The 21381-nt window shown below is 39.2% G+C and overlaps 1 protein-coding gene across 12 annotated transcripts in view; it reads left to right on the forward strand.

The window, feature by feature from the left end:
• BCAS3 (BCAS3 microtubule associated cell migration factor) overlaps positions 1 to 21381 on the forward strand; it is a 296591-nt gene that overhangs the window by 30521 nt on the left and 244689 nt on the right. For all 12 annotated transcript variants that reach the window (XR_015807899.1, XM_088176980.1, XM_088176982.1 and 9 more), the window contains exons 8-11: positions 2786 to 2893; positions 5313 to 5389; positions 14872 to 14948; positions 16573 to 16656. Coding sequence is in view for 11 of the 12 variants with exons in the window: in XM_088176980.1 (XP_088033106.1) it covers positions 2786 to 2893; positions 5313 to 5389; positions 14872 to 14948; positions 16573 to 16656 (346 nt within the window). In the remaining variant the exon portion in view is untranslated. The remainder of the gene's footprint in view (positions 1 to 2785; positions 2894 to 5312; positions 5390 to 14871; positions 14949 to 16572; positions 16657 to 21381) is intronic.

A 21381-nucleotide genomic window follows, 5' to 3' on the forward strand; every position in this document is an offset into this window, starting at 1 on the left:
TTTAAAGAAAACAACTTTATGGGGTAGTTTGCTGTGCACATCCTTTGGGTGTACCTTGAACTGCAAGTTCCTTGGAATTGCTGTCACTTTTCTCTCACCTGTTGGCTCTATAAGTTTGGAAATTATATTCCATTTCAGGCTCTTAGCAACTGATTTACAGCAAATTCTGTTTTTTTAAAAATCCTACAAGTTGTTAAAGTTGTGCCTAGTAAGAGATTATGTTAACTCTTAGTTGCTTTGAATAGGATTTCAGTGTAAGTTTTAATATTTTTGTCTCCTCTTAAAGGCACCAAGAGTAATTACTAAAAATAAGTCTGTGCTTTAGGCTGGGCTTTAAAAAAACTTTGTGAAGGTGGTATAAAGTGCAGTGATATTGGCCAAAGATGATTTTATTAAAGGACACAATTAACTGGAAAATCCTCATGTAAAGAACATTTCATAGGGGGCAGCTTTCCCAGCAAAAGTTTTATTTCAATTTTATACCTCCAATCTTTTTTTTTTTTTTCTTTTTTTCTTTTCTAGACTCATGAGACCAACCTGTCACTGATGCCCACCTCTCTTTGAGTGGGATTTTCATCATGTGGCAGAGAGGAGGAAAATCAACCCTTGACAACAAAGCAAAGCCTTCGAGGCACAGAAAAATTGACCTCACGTTGATTCCCTCCTTTTAAATTTTTTTTTTTTCCATGGAAAAAAGCACGAGTGTTTTGAGTGGTGTGTTTGTCTCTGGGCAGACATTGTGCACTGAGGGGTTTTTTTTTGTTTTTTTTGCCTTGGTGGGACCCAGCAGATGTGGGAGGAGGTGATGCTGGCACAGATGTCACCAAGTGCCAGCTGGGCAAGGCATCTGCTGCCTCCCCTCCCTCCTGCACTGCTGCACTCAAACAAGAAAATACAAAAGCCTGAGTGTGTTTGTGCAGCTATTATTGCCACTTCCCAAAGTTGTTGGGGGATTTGTGTCTGTTACCTTTAAAGAAGTTGTTGATCTGTTTGAACAGTCAGGGTACATAGTGAATATTTGTTGATAATCTATGAGATTAATTCACAAGAATTTGATTTGTGACAGAATTTCAGAGTGTTTCTGACTTATCCATATAAAATACTCCAGGCCAGGGGACAAGGCTTGGAGCAACCTGGCATAGTGGAAGGTTTTTCTTTAGACTGGATGAGCTTTTCCAACCCAGTGTGGAATTCTGTGATTCCATGATTTTCCTTGGTTATTGGCACTTGAACTCAAGGTTTTACTCAGTGTGGTTGACAAAAGCACTGCTAGAATGCTCTTACCATGATCAGCCAAGATACCATAATAATTAAGGCAATAATGATAATAATTAAACGTTTGAGTGACAGAATTATTGCTCATAAATTGGAAAAATTGTTCAAAACACGCTGATAATGGAAACAGTAATCACTGTTAACTGTGTTGATATAATTTTAGCTGTATCTACTTTGCTGTTTTGAAATTCCCTTTCTATCAATATTATAATTTGCTAGAGGTAATAAATCACTTAATTTTAAAAAGCTTGTACATACACCTTGCAGTGGCTTTCTGTGTTTTCGAGCAGCAGTGAACTTTAGTGTGAAGGAACTGACTGGAGTTTTACTGGTTTAAAGGTGTTTTTGAAGGGCCTTTGAAGTAATAAATTGCACCCTCTAGTTATTAGCCTAGAAAAATGTATATTTTGGGAAAAAATTTCAGTGGGCAAAATGTCAAAAGTTATTTTTTCTGTCATTTTTTCTGACAGTTGTCTTGCTGTGCATTGACTGTATATTATACATTACCGTATATTATACATTTCTGTATAAATAATTTTATTTTCTTGAGGCACTGAGGGTAAACAGTTGATATTTGTCCTCCAGCTTTCCAGAAAATTCTCGAGCAGCTTGAGCAGATCCAAGAGACAAGCGAGTGCTGGGGCAGGAATTGTGTGAAACTCTGTAAAATAAAACAGATACAAGCAGTGGGGAGGGGGGGGAACAGCTTCTTTTACCAATGCTCAGGATATGTTTGTACAGCTGGCAATTTGTGCTCCTTCGATATTCCTTGACCTAGAAATAGCCAAGGTTTTTAATGTGTTCTTGGAGGGGGAGAAAGGTGTTGTGGAACAGAGCTGCCACATCAAAGCCTCTGCTCAGCTCCTAAAAGGGTTTCCACCACTGCCTTCCTCAGCCCTATCGAACACTCAGCACTTTTCCCACTCAGCCTTTTTATTAAGAAATGGCCTTAAAGCTTTTTTATTTATATGAAAATGATAAAAGTGACACGAAGCAGTTGAAAAGATGTGTACTGTTCAAACACAAGTCCATCAGGGATGTAATGTAAATTCTGGCTGAGGTGTCTCCATCAGCCCAAGGCTGCTGCTCTGGGCAAAGTCCTCCCTGTAGGACAGAGTTGCTCTGAGGAGTAATTTTGTAGTAGGATGTGGTTTAAAACTTCCAAAACCTTACTGGTGGTAAAAGAAACCAAGTGTTTGATAATCAAAGCATTGACTTACAAAAAAACAAACAGTGCAGGTTGATGGAGATCGTGGAGATCAGGATTCAGTTTTCCTTCTGAATGCAGAAGGTTTCTATTGACCCTTTGTTCTCCAGGGTTCTGCTGGGATTGTTGGAATTCTCAGTCCAGGACTTGATGTTCTTGGAGGTCTTTTCCAACCTTAATAATTCCGTGGTTCTGTGACTTTTCCTTTAGCATACTAAGCAACGTAAGGAGCTGAAAGAATTAAAACCAATTTTTAAAGTATCCTGATTTCTATTAAAAGATGTATTTTAAAATTCCTTTTAGCACCAGCCCACCCTACTGCTGTGTGGATCTGTATTCCCTGAGAACAGGAGAGATGGTCAAATCCATCCAGTTCAAAACTCCTATTTATGACCTGCACTGCAATAAAAGGTAAGGGTGCTCACTCTGCATTCCTTGTGTGTTAGGGCATGCCAGATTTTGGTAATAAATACAATTTCTGCTGTATGACCTCCCTGATTTCCCTTTTTTTACTCTCCTGTAAGCACAGCTCTGATTCTCCATTTCTCAAGGAGTATTTCAGTTGGAATACATCAATGTGCTCCCCCCATGGCTTTGGTTTAAGAAGCTCAAACCAAAAAAAATCATTTAAGCTTCTTTCAGTTGTGCTAAAGGGTGAGCAGGAATCGCTGAAATCCTCGATGATCCACCTACAGCTGGGGAAATGGGATCACAGAGAGTTTAAACAGCACAGAGCACTAAGGAGTTTATGTCTCTTCTTTGTGTTGGCCTGTCAGATTTTGCCTCTCTGCACATCCAAAACATTGCTGGTGTGCAGGGAATAATGTTGCAGTGAGTCAAATAAAAAGCAGCATCTCAGGGTTTCGGGTAGGGAGAAAATGGCTCAGGAGCCTGAGGATCTCAGAATTCCAACAGAACAGCATCTGTTGTGTCCATGGAATCAAATTTTGCTGAGTTGATGTGAAATCCCCATTTTTCCCAGACACACAAACCCGGAGTTTTGTGGTTTGCTTTGTACTTTGCCGCATTTTCTTAAGGCAGGAGAGAAATCCCAGGATCCCGGTGTGAGGATCCTGCTGATCCCTTGGCACTCCTGATGGGAGAATTTGCAGCGGTGACTTTGGCCCAAGCCCTGCTGATGTTCCTGCTCCTTTCACCCTTCCATTACTGCCGTGAGTCACCGTGGCCTCAGGTGCCCTGGGGACGTGGTGCAATCCCATTCCTGGGGTAAAGGATGTAGGAATGAGTGCATTTCTGCAAATCCATGTTGCCGTGCCAGAATGGATGGTCCTCCAGTAAATAAGAACACACATCATTGGGAAATTCAGAATGGTTTGGTTTTTGTGCCTGGTTTAGTTGAAGGTGGGAAGTAGGTGAGTGTGCATCAAATTTGTGCAACTAAGTGTAAATTGCTACTGAAAATAAATAGATCAAGAAATCCTGTGGAGTTCGTTTCTGTAGAAAGACAGAGAGTCTTCAAGGAGGAGAAAACAAAAATCTCCAAGAATGGGAAATATTCCCATCAAATATCCATAGGTTTTCAATATATACACATTACACTTCTGCACCATTATTCCTTGGTTTCCTTTATTTTAGGCAATGTAGGAAAAGTTAGAATTGGTTTCTTTTCTTCTGTTTTTCTCTCCTGCAGTTTGAGCAATTGGAAGATGTCATTTAAAACTACTAATATGTCTAAAACTAATTTATATTCTTTATATATCTGAAAACATGAGGGAATGGTGTATATTTTAATTTCAGTGTAGTCCTTCCCGGGTATTAAACTCTCATGGGATAAAAGGAAATGTTCTTGTGGCAAAACAGGTGAAAATAGGGAAAAAGGGAGATAATCCTCACCCTTTCCCCAAGGATATGAGTTGAGGCTGAGGTGATTCATCCCCTTTTTAAAGGTGACTGTTCCAGGCTGTAACACACAATCACAACGTTCACATGAAGCATTAGGTGTGTGTTTAAGTCAGTGAGAGATGTAATTAATTTTTTCCACATTGTATCTTTACAATTAAAACGATTAAAATATTATTTAATAATGCTCTGTATTGACAGCTAATTAAAAAATACTTTCTCACAGTCTGCCTAATGAGGGGATAACAGGTTATTAATTATGTCCTATTGCTAAATGTAGGTTTTTATGTGTTGGTTTCCCAGGTGCTTCTTTCATGTCAAGCTTTTAAAAAGTTGATTTTTGGGAAGTCATCAGTGTGGGAGAAAATGTTCCCTGCTTTTAAAACTTCCAAGATGTTGCTCAGCTTCCACATTTACATCCCTGGGCTGTTTTTTGAGGCAGCACCATGTTTCCTGCATTGTTACCTTGTGCTTTTTGGTCTTTACAATAGAAGTGTGTCATGTACAACTTTAATTTGCTAATTAACCCAAATTCTGTTTCTCTCAGCTCTGTTTGTTTGCTGATATTCTTGGTATTACACTCCCCCCTGCTTTTAATAAACAAAATGTTTTAATAAGTTTGCACTGAGGTGGGCAATGGGATTATTTCATATTTAGCTGATTGTTAACTTTGTTGTTTAAATCAGTGAGAATAATTCAGGGTCTTTGCAGCTCCATTCTTGCTTTTTAATGCAGCTTTGGCTGCAGGAGCTCAATCACAAATGTGCTGTGCTGCTGTGACCAGACCCCTGCACTTCCTGAAGTGGTTGGGAGGAGAGAGAAGCCTCAATAACTGCCAGGGATTGCTAACCTGGCACTTCATCACTGCACAGTTTATATTGATGCTTTTGAAATAATTACATTTAGATATTGAATCTTTAAACCAATGCATTTAATGTCTAAAGTGGATGTTCCATTTCTGTTTTTTCAGGATCCTCGTTGTGGTCCTGCAGGAGAAAATTGCTGCCTTTGACAGCTGCACTTTCACCAAAAAATTCTTCGTTACCAGTACGTACAATCTGGGGCTCACAGGTGGACAGAACAGATTTTTTTTTTTTCTTTTTTCTGTTTTTTTTTACTTCTAAATCCTCAAAGCAGGTCTCTGTGAATCATGTGGAGCTTCAGGAAAACTTGCTTCAAAAAAAACAAACCCAAAGCCAAATGCTACTCTGTAAATATTTAACTCTTTTCTGTCTTTATTATTGCTGTAATTAATTGTTAAGGACACCCACACTGCCATGCATCAGTAACTGAACAATTCTTTTGTTCATTTTGCACAAATATGTGTAAAAGCCTCAGGTGGGGCTTCCAGGTTATCACAGCAGCAATTAAATCTACCCACCATTCATTTTTGGTTGTTCCTTGGGCACATTGGGTTTTTTCATGTATCTTTACAGTTCATCATTTACTTTTCAAAGGTAAGACTTTTATTATTAAAAAGAGTCTGCATTTTTCTGGATGTATTTTCAGTCACAATTCGAAAAGTTTAAATTTTTTTTTTTTCAGATTATCTCTGTATTTATAGAAAAAATCTCCTTAGGAGAAGCTGTTTCTTGTCATATTTTGAGGGAAAGCAGCTTCCTGCAGTAATATTCAAGTTGCCAATAGGTGTCAGTTTCTTCCTATCCATGGATGTGAGAATCTGCTGGAATTCAGTGCCAAGATCCAAATGGAAAAGGACTTATCTGTGTCCCATTCACCACTCCCTTTGATTTCATCAAAAATAATTAGGGTACAAGCCTTGCTTTATTTTAGACCAAAAGTAAAGAAAACCCCTCAGTTAAATGTGTATTCTGAGGATTTTTGAACCTATTTTGTTGGGTTTTGTTGGTTTGTTTTAAAAGAAACTGCAATTTATTTTTAGAAATTATTGCCCTGAAGTTAATTTTAAGGAACAGGAATACTTTATTCTTAACCATAACTTTGATTTGCTGTGTGTTTTCTGGAACAGCTGTAGAATTTCAAGAGGATAAATTAAAACTTTAGGAGATAATGACCAAATAATTTTTATCAAAAATTCCTGAAGTGTCACTAATGCTGGTGTATTTCTCCAGCTTTGCTGCTTTTCAATATGAGAAACTCAAGATTTTCTGAAACTTTCTTTTGGTTTCATTGTGGACAATCTCATTTTTGGTGCATTTTGGATGCCCCAGCCCCCAGAGCTGGAGCCACCACAGCCCTTCCTGTGACATGCTGTGAGTGGGCAGAGCTGTGGTTTTTTTTGTTTTTTTTTTTCTCTGGATTTTGGGGTTTTTGGAACCTGTCCCGAGGATCCCCAGCTCAGCCATTCCCTGGATCCTGCTGCCAGGCAGGTGCTGTGCCCTGGCACGTCGTGGCTTTTGTCTGAGCTTTCCCATTGCATGTGCTGAAATCTCCTCGACCTGAGAGTGTATCTTTAAAGGCTTAAATTCCTCTGATGAGTTCGAAATTGGATGTAAATGAGCTCCCTCGTTAGCTGCAGGGATTTCTGGGAGGCAGCCAACTGCCTTCTTTGGCTGTGCCTTTAAAAAAAAAAAAAAATTATTAAAGGACAGTGCCAGTATCAATTAAAAAATTAGAAATCCTCAAAAAGGAAGCTCAGGAAAAGGTCTTAGGTCACTTTTTGTTTGCATTATTGGGGCAGCCTGTGCCCTGTCCAGCCTGATGCTGGTGCTGGTGAGAATTTCACTGCCTGCCCAGAGAATCTGACAGCATGAAAAATATTCTCTGGCTGGTTTTGGTCAGAAGGGAAGGCACAAAGGTCAGAAATATTACTGAGGATCACTGACTCTTTGAAGGGTTTTTTGTTACTTTTAGAAAAGAAAAGAATCTTTTTTTTTTTTTTTTTTTTTTTTTTTTCAAAGAAGATTTGGTGATGGTTTGGAAATCACATCTTCCATCTCTATCAGCCAAGGGGTGTGGGAGCCAAACATGAGGCAGCAGCTCTGGTCTCTTTTTGTTGATTATTTATACATAGAAATGAAATGCAGGATGGCCAATTAAAAGCAGTGTCAGGAATTCTGAAGTTCCTCAGAAATGCTAATGCAGCTGCCACGCACATGAGGAGTATTTTGTCTTTCTGTTTTTGTTTTTGTGGTTGGATGTGTAGCTTAATATATTGTTACAATAAATACACCATAAAATATTCAGGATGTAGATGGTCAAGTTCGTGCTGCTGTTGGAATGTTTTAACTCCTGCATTTCCTGATTTTTCCTGAGCAAGTTTGACATAGAACCAACCTTTGTTTTCCCCTGCACGGGATTACATGGAAATGTGCCGATTTGACTCGGATGGCAGGGAGCCAGCACGTTTTTATTTGTTCCTTTTTGTAACAAAACCTCGGTGTACAGGTGCTCCAGACTGGGAGAGGGAATTTAAGACAGGTGCTTAAACGTGGAGGGAAAACATGCTGTAACTATTGTAGAAAAATGAGCAGGATATCCCCTAATCTACCCTGTGGGGTGTTCTGATTTTTAAATGTCTGCTAGGAGAAGGCAGAACATCACTCTCGTGGCAGTCACTTCCATCCATCACTGCTCTCCTCGTGCTTGCTCCTTTTCCCTAAAAAAAGACACCAAGGGGAGGAGAAAACCCAGCAGGAATTTCACATCCTGCACTGGTTTAGGTGCTCATGTAGCCAAACTAAAAAAAAAAAAAAAAATTTCATTTGATGCTTATGTGAAGAATGTGTTTTCTTTACTAGTTGTGAGTGTCAAGATTTTAAAGATGTTCTTAAATAGCTCAGAGTTTTATTGTGGTTCACTTCAGATTTCCTTCAGAGCCTTTTCTGCATGTGACTGAAGGATCAGAAACCAAAGTGAGGCATAGAAACCAAAGTGATGCTCAGGCTTTTTTTACCCCTACTGTGCTCTAAACAAAAGCTGCAGAAAAGCAGAATTCCATTGATTTCCATCCGTGCTCCTCAGCCCAAAACTGCTGACTTAGTGCAGCACTGATGATGATGAATATGGCCTGATGGATACTTTCCTTCTCCATAAAGAATATCCTGGCCACCCCCTGGGCCCTGAGTAAAGATCCTCCCAGATAACATCATGCCTGTGGCATCATCCCTGTGTCCTTCCCTGGCCCTTCCACTCCTCATATCGATACATTCTCCATCCATGATTCCCCAGGGATGGAGACACTTACTGCAGCCATTAGCTGGCACCACATTTCTATTGATGCTCTTCTCTAGAGCCCTGAGAGGTCATTTTGCAGATTTTAGTCAGAGTAGTTTATTGTATAGAAAATCTCAAAAGGCTCTCCTCACCACAAGCCAAAATTCAGTGAGTGGATGTTAAATGTTCTGCACCTTTCCAAGTAAACAAAACCTCCAAAGCAAATGGTGCTGGATGCTCTGACCTGCAGTTGGGATTTGGGATTGCTGTTTGCTCTCACATTCACACACAAGGAAGAATTTGGTTTCATTTTGTCACAGGGCTGATCTGGAAATCTTCGAGGCTTTTTTTTTTTTTTGGATATTTCTGTTGGAATTCCTTTCCCTGCCAGGCTCACAGGAGCAGTCTGAGCTCTTGGCTTTGAAGTAAAAACACTGGGTGTCTTCTGAAGAGGTTTAATGCCTGAAGAGTCACATTCTTCAAGAAGTTGTGTGTGTTTCCCTCTCAGCTGTGGCCATTTCTCCTGGTTATCCCACACGGGATAATCATTGACAGGATTCCTTTGGCCGTGGGGGATCAGCTCACATCGAAAGTCCTGGGGGCAGGTGGGGAGGCAGCTCCTGAGTCACAGGATTTTCTTGATCAGTGAAGAAGAGCCAAGTATGTCCCAGTGGATTGCTATAAAATTTAATTTTTACACACCCACATCTATATGAGCACCTACCTCTTCGTGGTGTTTCTCCCTGAGAAATGCAGATTTAATTTTGCCTTTTTTTTTTTTTTTTAACAGTGTTATTTATAAGAGTGTTTTTTTTCCTGGCTGTGGGAATCAGTGTCTCACCATTCCAGGATAATGCTGAAATAGTTTTTAGAGAGAGTTCTTTAGGACAACGTGGTGGATTTATGGGAACAAATGGCTTTGGTGCTTGCAGGAGGTTTTGCTCCACTGCAGGAAAATGTAAATACAACAGAAAAGCTGCATAAAGCCACAACAGAGACCTCAGCCCCCAAGATGTCTGTCTGTCATATCTCCTGGCTCTGACAGTTTTACAAATTAGATGTAAAACAGGAAGTGCTCTTTGTTTCTATAGAAGTTATTTTTATCTAAAGCACCCAAATCTTTAATGTTAAAGGGCAAACAGAACCATCTGACATTGTCCTGCACAGAAACAACAACTCAGTGGCAACTTTTATTATTTGTCACTGTCCAAGTCTGAACAAAAAATAAAAAAGTGAACCTGAGATTAAACATTGCTCTGAAATCAGTGAAATTGGTGCTAAATTAAACAGGCCTAATGAACATGAAAGACCACTGATATTTTTAGTAAAAGCTCTGGGATCGTGCTTGGATCTGTGGAGTAAAATCATAAAATCATGGAATTCCTGAGTTGGAAGGGACCCACTGGGTGCAGATGCTTCAAACTGCCATAGTGGAGTGGACAAGGGAAGGAGATCTCTCTGGTATTAATAATAACAATAATAATAATAAATAAGAAAAAAAGGCCCTGGGTGGCAAACCTGATTTCTCAGTGGGTCCATCCTGCTCCTTTGCTCTTTTACTCCATTTTATGGGTGATTCTTAAACAGAAGGAAGTCAAAGAACAATGGAAGAGTTTTGGAAAGTATGTGACAGTGTGAGAGTAATAACATTTACACAGGGCCTTTCATCTAGAAGGAACCCAGAGGAATTTATAAACAATATTGCTTTATACAGTTTATAAACAACAAAAAAATTGGTCTGCTAAAAAAAAAAAAAAAAACAACAAAAAACCAAAACAACCAAACAAAAAAAACCTATTAGATAAAACAACTTATATGATTTGTTTTCCTTGGAATAAACAAAGCTTTTGCTACAACAGTATCACTCTAGCCATTATTTATTGCAGATTCCCTCTCTGTGCTCTCTGTCATGGATCTGCTTTCTGGCTGGAATTTTGTAATTCCATTTCTATGCAGAACTCTGTGTTTCATAAGACCCAGCAAAGAATTGCAGATTGATTATTAGAGAAGTAGCATCACTTCAATGGGTTCTTGGAGCTATTTATTTAAAAATACACAATGGCCCTGCTTCACTGATTTTCGAAGTGATAATCCAGCAAGTCCTTTGAATGATTAAAGGCAAAGAATTTCAGTTGAAATGAGTTACTTCTTTTGGAATTTGTTTAGAAAACTTGTGTTTAGAACCACTGGACACTTCAGCTGACAAATGTCATCTTTAATGAACCTTGCCAGGCACTGAACAGAAAATCTTTATTTCTCCAGAAATCAGGAAGGTTTCTTTAGGATAAAGGTGAACCTGGAAATCTCTGCCTTCATGGCATTCCCTGTGCCCCAAAAGATGCCATTTCTGCCTTATTTTGGGGATTAGAGACAGAATCCTAAAAGGCTTTTGTATCAATAACTGCCCATCCCCTCAGCTTGAAATAAAACTGGATTCCTCACAGGTACAAGGTGTGACACAACCATTAAAATTCCCCCCTAGGAAAAAGGAAATTTAAATCAGTTATAAGAAAAGGATGAGTCTGTACCACTGTAAAGGAAAATGGGGAGAACTGGGGGAAAGAAAGCAGTGAAAATGGTAGAAAAAGAAAGTTTTCCTATTAAACTGATAGGGGAAAAAAGACTGAAACAAGCCAGAAAAGAACTTAAAATGTTTTTCATTAAAAACTAAGAACAAAGTCAAGATAGAGGGGATGAAAGTCTGGAAAATACCAAAACCAGATTTTTTTTTTCTGGACTATAAATATTGTTGTAGGGAATAAAGCTCTTATAATGTTCTGTGAAATTAAAAATCAACCAGTAGTGTATTAAGATAAAAATGATGGGATATGTCTGAAGAAAAGCAAGGTTAGGTGATTCTGATTTGGTTTTTTCATTCCCTCAGCTTTATTAATTCATGTATTAATTTGCAATAGTTTATCAGATGTCATTTTTCAGTGTGTTTTAGTGAGGTTTGAAAAAGAAATAAAATTATTTTCTGGGTAAAGAATTCTGCAAACTGAAAATAAACCCTGACTTAGCTTAGACAAGTTCTGGCTGTTAACATCAGATAATTTTAGAGAGAATATTGAATTCCTATAGTTAAAAAAAAAAAAAAAAAGAAGAAACAGAGAAATTGTAACACTGAAGAATTTACCTATGGGGCTGTAGATTTACATCTTAGAATTGGGAAACCAAGGCACAGGGTATTGAGGTCCCAGGGTGTCTTTAGCCAAACCCCTCTTCAGAGGGATCCTGGAGCCCATTTCTTATTCCTCACCATTCCCTACAGCAGCACCAGTTGGAATTTGATAAAATTAGCAGAAAAACTTCAATTCTGATTTTCAAAATGCAATTTTTCTTCTTCTTTTTTTTTTTTTTCCCCCCAGCTTTGAAGTCACTCATTTCCTCTGCACAGAGGCAGAAGATAATTGTGTACTCAAAAGTTCTGAAGTAGTTCCCTGTAGGTTTTCACCTGCATTTTTTGTGAGTGATAGGCCCAGTTAAGCTGGTCCTAAGATCAGATTTTTTTTGAATACTTGCTTGGTTTGCTGCACTTTTGGAAGGACTTTCCCTGAGTGATCCTTTTCTTGGATGACCTCTCCATGCTGTCATTAAAACTTGGAAACTTTGGTCTTCTTGACAGTTAGTTCTGCACTCTCATTACGTTCATTCCTATTGTAAACACACTGAAGTTGCTGCTGTTATTGCTTAGAATGGCTTTTTCCTCTGTTGTTTTCAAGTCTGGTAGAAATAGAAGTTAATCTTTAAGGGAGTGGGGCTGCTGAGCATTGGATGGCCCAGCTCGATGGGTCACGCCGTGTCTGCCTTCCCATTCTCCTCATGGATGATGTTCTGCTGACTCCAGCTGTTTTTTGTGGAAAGCAGAAAAACAATTTGCTTTTCCTTCCCATAAAGTATAACCCTTTGTTTATCCTTATGCTGCTGCAAGTTTCTGAAATGCAAAGACTTGCAAAGAAAAGAAAGGGAGGAAATGGCTCCTTTTTTTTTTTTTTTTTTTTTTTTTTTCCACGCTGTTTTTCGTATCGGGGAGTAGAGTTTAGGACCGACTGAATTGTTGACCTTTGTGAAGTTTATTCTTAGAATTGGCTGATTTGTGTGTGGAGTCTGATGGACTGAGCCCAGTTCATGGGACAAACCACGGGCAGTGGGTTTGGGGACAGCAGCCCCAGATTTTCTACATCGCTCTTCTGTTCAGTGATCAATTTTGGATCTGGAGAATTCTTTTTGCAGTTCTTCAATGACTTCAGTTCACTGAAGTAATTGAGAACAGCTCCCTTTTCCAAGCAGGATTCGTTTTTTTGCTATGAGTTGTTGAATTGCTGAGACTCCTTTAGTTTTCTCCTGCAGGGATGTTACGAATTTGGGAAAGGCAAGTCGCTGGTACCAGAGTCACTGTAGAGATTTACATGACGAGGGTTATCATCTGGCAACTTTTAATGCTGTATTTTATACATTAAAGAGAAGGTAAAAGAAAGGTTTGGGGGACCTGAATTCCTTTCCTGACCCAGATAAGAGCTGCCGAGGCAGAAGTCAGCATTAAAACCTCACCGTTCCCGATCTAGAATGTCATCGGAAGAACACGTTTGTATTTACAGCCCAGCCCTGTATTTACAACCTTTTTTTTTTTTTTTTTTGGCTTGCTTTGTTCCTTAAGAGGCTCTGGCTGCCCACATTTTATGCACTCCTGGAATGCAATAACAATTGTGGCATCATCTCTTCAGAATTGGTTTTCCTTCCTGAGATCAGGCCGGCGATAGGGGCTCACAAACCCTGGCTGGGTTCTCTGCCTGAGATGGCTTTAGCTGGGCTGGGTGAATTCCTTCTCTCCTTCCTTTGCTTTGTGACCTTTGAAACAGCTCGCTGTGATCTTTGGAATTTTGCAATAGCCTCAGCCCCTGAGCTGTGGAAAATGCAATGCAGGGTTGTTTATCTCGGCGGTGCCTACGCACACCCAAAAACGCATCCAGAGCGTTGGCAAATGTTCATTTCAACTTCCAGACATGTGGCAACACCTCCCACAAACCCCTCAGCGCCCTGCAGGTGGGGAAAATAAAACCAAATCCATAAAATCAAACTATTCCACTTCTGCTGCAAGTCCCTGCTGTGCTCTGGGAATGTTCTGGAAAAGTCCAGCATGTTCCCAGAGATGGGGTTGCTGTCCCTGCCGTGGGTGCAGAGCAGTGTCAGGGTCTCTTATTTACAAAACACAAAACCAAACTGGCAGTGCCTGGCTTTGAGTTTTATAGATTTTTTTTTTTTTTTTAGGATTTTAAGCAATGCACTGGATGAAGTTGTGTTGTATGTGTTCTGAAATGTTCTTTCCCTTCACTCCTTAACCCAGGGCTCCTTTAAATCAGACACACATTTCTGTAAGGTCTTCAATATTTTGTTTCTTGGCCAATCAGTGAGGGAATTTAAATTGCTAAATTGACTGTATTAGCCTAAGAGCTGATGAAAACTGAGATTAACCATTTGCTTGGTAGCCTCCTCCTTCCCCTTGTTCTTTTCCTCCTTATTTTTTCATGTAAAAATGATTATTTTAAAATACAAATTATTTATTTTATTTATAAAAAAATTATTTTACTTACAACATTTTGTAAAAATACATATTTTAAAAACTTTATATATGAAATGCCATTTAATATGGGCCTGATTAATTTTAAGCCTTTCCATGTCTTCATTCACAGCTATTTTCTCTTACAGGTATTTTCATGTTTTAATCCTCAGGAATAATTCTCTTTTCTATGCTCATTTTTATCCATGTATATAAATCTATTTTTAATGATAATGTAATGGAAAGCAGGTGAACAGTGGAAACATTGTCACCAATTTTAAAGGAATTATGAATTTTCCCACTGTGTAAAGTTAAGTTTGTGCAAAAGAATGTGGAGAGACTGAGGGCTTGTATATAGAATTGTTAAAATCAAAACCAAAAGCATTTTGAAAAGCTGAGGGCTTGTATATAGAATTATTAAAAACGAAACCAAGAGCACAGTACATCCTTTCAGACAATAAAAATCTGGAAGAGTTTGAAGTGAGCAAATTGTTCACCAACAGATGGGTGTCAAATAAAATGAATTAAAATGTGAAGATACAAAACCAGTCGAGTCAAACATCAATATTCCCTCACCCCAGAATGTCATTTTTGTATCAAAATGGCTTTAAAAATGCAAACATAAGGAGAAATGAATATTTACACATAATTAAACGTTCAAAATAGCTCATGTAACCACAGCCTTATCTGTAGGAACAAAAATGCAAGCATCCACTGAGTGATATTAGCAACTGAAAAGCTTTTGTTTAGACTTTTTGTTTTCTTGGCAATAAATAAAATTCTTTGGAAGAAGCCATTAAGATATTTCTTAATGTTCTCTTTTCAAACTTTGCAGGCTGTTATCCTTGTCCAGGGCCAAACATGAATCCTATTGCTCTTGGAAGCCGTTGGCTTGCTTATGCAGAAAATAAGGTAAGGAGGGGTTTGATATCAAAAAATACTTCTAGATTTTCTGTATGTAGGGGGGAAAAAGGAAAGAAAAGGTCTCAGGAAAAAGGTACATGCAAAATAAAGAGGAGTTGCATTAAAATGACAGACCTAAACATTTTGAAATATTGGATCTTTACTCTGCACATTTGATTTAAGCTCAATTTGAGGAACTTCAAGACAGCCATCAACATGTGTTTTCAGTGAGGTAACTCGATAATCAGCCCATTTTGTGCTTTAAAAGTTTAAAGCATTTAATTACAGACACTTCTGAAGGTCTGCAAAAAAAAACACTTCCAAAATTCTGCTTAGGGAAACTGAGTCAACACAGCACTGCACTCTGTAGGTTAAAAAATAGCATTAAATTGGCCACTTTGAAACATCTTTGAAAAAGTTCAGCTCCAGGAAAAAAAAAAAAGAAAATTTTTGAAGACTTTTTCTTCTTTCTAGAGACAAAGAAAATAGATTCCCAAGCAAAGAAATTATCACTGCTTTTACCCACAGAAGTGGTTGTGTATTTAAAGCCTGAAGTGAAGCCTAAACTCAGCTCCTAATGCCTTCTTTTTATTTCAAAGCAGATGTTTTTTCTCCCTCCCACCTGTGACTGGAGAAGCTGTTTCTAGAGCTGAGCCAGAAATTATCAGAGGCAGATTTTAGAAATGTATTTGCTGTTCCACCTCCTCTAGCACAGCTGATTTCTTCCCAAATTCCCTGCCTTTCCTTTAGTGCCACACCTTGCTGGTGCTGGAAAAGTCAGCATGGGATTTAAAAAGTATTGCTGCCAAAATATCAGCCAAAGAATTGTATCACAAAGGGAATTTAAATTATTTGTGTGTTCCCAGGTAAATTCACTGTGGGCTTTCCCTAGTTCAGGTATTTTTATTTAGATATTTAAATATAAGTAGGATAGAAAAGCCTGTAGAACCAAATACTTCTTACAGTAATTTTTAATTTTCTCAAGCTCAGATAGTTAAACAGGCAACATGTTCTGTGTGCAAGCAGCAAATATCTATATTTTTTTTCTAATTTTGCACAGAGGCACAGATTCTATTGTTAGGGTTCAAAGGCAAAATCTACTTTTGTAGGGTGATGGCAGGTACAAGAGTCTTGTTTTAATTTATTGATTTTGAAGGAAGGCAATAAAAAGCAAACCCCATGTACATTCCTTTAATCTATGAAATGCAAACTTTCAAACAACTCTTTTTCCTTTGTCATTTCTTTGCTTGCTCGTCATAAAAAGGAGGGGAAAGCCACACTCAGATTCTTAGAATGGCTGATATTTAATGTTACATATACATGGCTAAAGCTTTTGATTATATTTATTTAAATTTATTTGTGGTATTGCTGCCAGACCAAAAATCCCAGCATTTCAAAGTTTATGAATTCTTAGTGAATACTCATCTGGTAATTGAAAACTGGAGCGGGGGGACTCGACAGTCTGGGTGGCACCCAGAAGATTATAAAAAGGGGTTAAGTGTCTCAGCAGGGCTTTTTGCTATTTGTAGGAAAAAACACACCACTGTACATGATAAATAAGAGCTCTGGTAATGGGTTCTGGGTTTGTGCAGTTTAATAGGAGTGACTTGGTTGCTGTCTTTCTTTCTTGTAGCTGATCCGATGCCATCAGTCCCGTGGTGGAGCCTGTGGAGACAACATTCAGTCCTACACTGCCACAGTCATTAGTGCTGCCAAAGTGAGTCCATCATCTTTCCTGGGAGAGAGCTGCTCCTGGAATATAATGATGAGCTTTCCCTGCTGAATTGGGCTGTGTGTCATCACCCCCTCCCTCCCTCCCTCCCTTCCCACCGAGAGCCCTGCAGGCAGCAGCACCGTGCCTGCCCTCCCCATCCTGCACATCTCTGACTGGCTGTAGCTTTCCACAAAGTATTTCTGCTTCTGAACTGATTTTTTTGAAATTTTATTTCTTGCAAACGGCTATTTACATTAGAGGGAAGTGACAGTGGGATGGATTTGTGTAATGGCTCTTCATAGTGGCACAAGTTTACGTGATTGGAAATCAACATTGTGAATTATTAGTCTTTTAGCATCATGAAAAGTGACTCTACAAGTGCCTGGTGCTTTTTGGACTCCATCACAACCCCATTATACTTTTTGCTCTCTCTGAAGGGTGACAGCACAGTACTGGAGCTAATTAATTACCTTCTTTGAAGGTTAGAGCTTATTAATGACTGTTTACATATAGGTTCCATTGCCTCGTTTTCTTACTTCAGATGATGTTATAAAATCCCTCTGTTTTCAGAGAAATGTCTGGGGTTTTATAGTATCAAAAGAAACCCATGGCTTGGAAAAAAATCTTAAACAAGACTGAGCACAACTTTAGTTTTACTATCTTCCTCCCAGCTCCTTTCCTTGCTGCAACAACAATTTCTTTTTCTCACACACACGCACAGAGTGAGTTTTGGCACTGGGGGGTGAACTCGGTGCTGATTACAAGCTTCCCTTGCAACCACCAGCCTTTTCATTTCTGATATGTGCAACAAAACAAACCTAATAATAGGAATGAAATGACAGAAGGCTCAGTGGCACCGAGGAAAACAACAGTTAGGAGAAGCCACAAAGAGAGACACAGGGCAGGCCAGCTCATGTGAAAACAAAACAGAAAAACAAACATAGTCCTTCACAATCACAGTGTGGCTGGAGAAGGAGAAAAATCACAGCTTTTTACATTGTTGAGGGGAGCTGGAATTGCTCCTCTCCTGAGGTGATTCACTGGGTCTCTGTTGCAGTTTAAAAGAAACTGTTACGGTTAAAAAAAAAAAACAGTTAAAAAAAAAGGTGTGGGGGGAAATCTCCCCAAATTCCTTCAATCCCAGCATCATGAACATCTTTTTTATAGCACAGATAAGTTTGAAAAACCTGCTGGCTTAGTGTGATCAGCCAGACTTTGAATCAGATGTGACAAAATCCTGCAAACAGATCACTGTAGCTGATGGCCTTCCCTGCTGAGTAGTACTAGCCAGGGATCATCATCCAGAAATTCTGCTGTTAAGCTGAATTTATCACACTGAAGTAGTGCTATTGCATCATGTGAGTAGATACTGAAGATAAAATGTGTTTATAATCATAGGAAAGAAAAGATTGTGAGCCTCTGTACAGAGATAAATTCCCAGTGAGAGTTAGGAAAAGGGATAATCCCCAGGGCACAGGCTCTGTGTTTGCACTGCACATTGCTCATGCTCCTGCCTGTTGGATGTTACTGTAATAGACAAGATTAATACTAATATAGTTTTAAATATTTGCATGATTTGGCTCTTGAGGAGTGTCTCAGCCTTAGTGTATTAATTTGTTATCCATGAGTGCACCACAGTAAATCTGCAATGTTTAATTTATTAGTGATTTCATTGAGTCTTGGCTTGCTGTCTAGCAGGTTTTCATCTCTGATAACTGCAGGGCCTTTCTTGCTGGCAGATAGATGCTCCACATATCTGTTGCTCTTTGTCCATCTCATTGCCTCTCCATCAACTTCACTCCTTCCTTATTTAATTCTTCATTTATGAACCTCTGCTGCTGTTGTGTCCTATCAACTGCAGGGGTTTGGATTTCCTTTGCTTTGATCAGCACAGGAGCAGCTTTTTTGGGAGTGGATGTCCTTTCCTTTTCCCTGCACTGCTGTTTTCTGGTTCAGGAGTGGTTCCATTAAAGTTCTTGTTTGCCAGGTTACCTTGGGTTACAGCCTTTTCTCGGGTTGGATTCCAATTTCCTAATGAAGTGAAAGATCCTTCATATGGGAGAGAAGGAAAGCTGAGAGCTTTCAGCAGGGTCACTTTGGAGAATTGAACTTCAGAGCCTCTCTGGAAGGTCTTGGTGGCAGCACAGAATATTTTCTGTAATGGTTTTCCCTCTGCTGATCCATGTCCTGGTGGGGCCAGGGCTTTGTCCTCAGTGGGACATGCTGCTCTTGGTGCAGGAAATAAATTTCCTCCTTTAATCAAATAACTTGGGAGTTATTTGGGAAGGTCCCTGTTAACCAAAACCACCGAGGTCAAAGCTGTGATCGTGTTGGTGGCTTTCTGAGTGTTCATGTTCTAGAAGCTCTGGTAGTTTCTGTCATTTCACCAAGCAGAAAATGTGTCAAGATTCACATTTGGATTAATGAGGAGCGAAGATAAAAATGGATGTGTTTGGGAAAATGAAAATATCATTCCTTTGAGGTGTTGAAGAATGCACTCAGTGCATGTGGACAGGAAAGTCCCTTCCACAGGATAAAGATTCTTTTCAGTCCAGTTGAATAAACAGAATTTCTTTCAGAATAAACCCTATTATCCCTTTTGTTCAGGCTGAGTGTGAGGCTCAGCCTCACTGTGTAGAGGCAGATCTTTTTGATATCTCTTTCTGCTTTCTATAGATTTTTCATTTGCTATCAAATAGATAATATAAAATGTATTTATCATGAGAAACAGGAACAACATATTGTGTTATCACTAAAAGGATGCAAGGCCTTTGTTGGAGCAAAGCATCCTAACAGGCACTGAATGGTGCATTTTAATCTTTTCATCTAATTAAAGTTGTATTTACTTTTCAATTAAATGAGGTATGAGGGCATACATCTATTGTAATTAAATATATGTATTTCTTTATATTCAAAGAAATGTGAACAGTCATATTTTGGGTAGATAGGGTGCACATGAGCTTATAAATAATGTGTGTTGCTGTACACTGTGGATCATTGGTTAGAAAAGGAGCTGGATCAAGGATTTGAATTTTATTTATCAGCAGACTTCACTGGCGGGTTCCCATCAGTGACAAAGGAACTGGGACAGTGCAAACTTGAACCCCTTTCATTTAAAATGTATTTGCTCTGTCACATGTCTCACATCAAATTATAAACCAAGTCCTTCTCACCTCATAACTCCTTCCCTTGATTCCTTCTCCGTATCTTTTAATCCTGTACTGGTGAAGTGATTTAGCAAAGGCTGCATCTGTTTTCTCTTGTTACCTGATAACTTCTTAATGAGGACTAACAGCTTATGTGAGAGCAAGGTCATTAGCCCTAATGGATGGAGGGGACAGCTGATATGGCATGGGAAAGGTTAAAGATTACCCCAGAAGTTTTTGCAAATATACACAACAGCACGGGGCAGTAAGTGCTGGAATGGTTGTGCACTGATATTTCTGAGCTAATGGCCTTGGCCACATCTCTGCCACCTCTCCCTGCTGCAGGCCCACGCTGTGTGAGCACGGCCATTTCCTTCTGGAGGGCTGTGAATTTATCTTTGCTCCTTTGTCATGCCATGGCTCTCCTTAAAAATATTAAAGATATTATCTAAAACAGGCCGGTTCCAGTTTTTAGCCTTTTCCCTTGCACAGGTATTTCACTGTTTACTGCTTTCTCCTCCCTGCTTTAGAAACCGAGAACGAATCCTTTTCTAGGATTTGAGCTATTGGCCAAAAAACTGCCTTGTCAGTTTTTGCCAGGAGAGCTGGAATTCATCCCTGTGATGGCACTGGGGCTATTTTAGGTTTATTCCTCAGCCATCAATATCTGCTTTATGTTACCTCTCCCAGCCTCCTGAACTCGCCACCGTTAAAACCCGTTTTATTCTCCTCTGTCGTAGCCGGGTATAAAAAGAAATAACAAGAAACAAATGGCAGGATATTACTAAAGACTTTAAACCCCCAAAAGCCATTGCTGTGCTAAAGGCCTGGCTCGATTTTAAGTGGAAGTATCTCCATTAGCATTAATGGGGTGAGTCCATCAGCAGAGGCATCTCAGAGGTTAATCAGCCTTCCTGGCTGGCCATGGCCATCGATACCGTGTGGCGCCTGCTGCTGTTGGCCCTTCAGAGGCTTTCCTGACAACACACTAACAGACTTTGTGTAAGTCATTTCCCATGAATTATTAAAACAAACGTTTGGCTGCTAATTGATGAACACTAATGTGTTTTCTAATCACTGCAGTTTGAGATTTTAGCACTAAACAAAGCAGTTGCAATTGATTTGTGGCTGCTTCTTGGTTTCAGCCTGGGATCTGGAGTTTTTTTTTTTTCCTTTTCAATTTAGCAGGCAGCTTAGCTTGTCTTTTTAGTTAAGAATTGGCTTGTTACAGTGTCATTCCATTCTGATCTCTTTTGCTATTTCTTATTTATATTGCATAATAAATCTGCTCAATTCTTTACAGGCAAATAAGGCACAGTCCTTGGTTCAAGGAGAAAATATTTAAAGTTGTAGTTGGGCTTGTTTTTCTTCCAGTCTGCATCTCTCCTACTGTGTCTACTCTGCCTCTTTCTCCAAATAAAATAAAGCAAAAATAAAAATAATCTTCAGCATCTTTAGCTGCTAAAAGCTGGTGCAGTGAATGTGTTTTCAAAGCCATGTCTGGGAAATGTGCAGAGCCTGGAAAGTCCCATTCCTTGTGCTGGGATGTGTCTGGGAGTTCCAGGACCTCGAGGGTGGCATT

This window comes from Sturnus vulgaris, chromosome 21 (genome assembly GCF_052056855.1).
Source record: "Sturnus vulgaris isolate bStuVul1 chromosome 21, bStuVul1.hap1, whole genome shotgun sequence".
Taxonomy (NCBI): Eukaryota; Metazoa; Chordata; class Aves; order Passeriformes; family Sturnidae; genus Sturnus; species Sturnus vulgaris.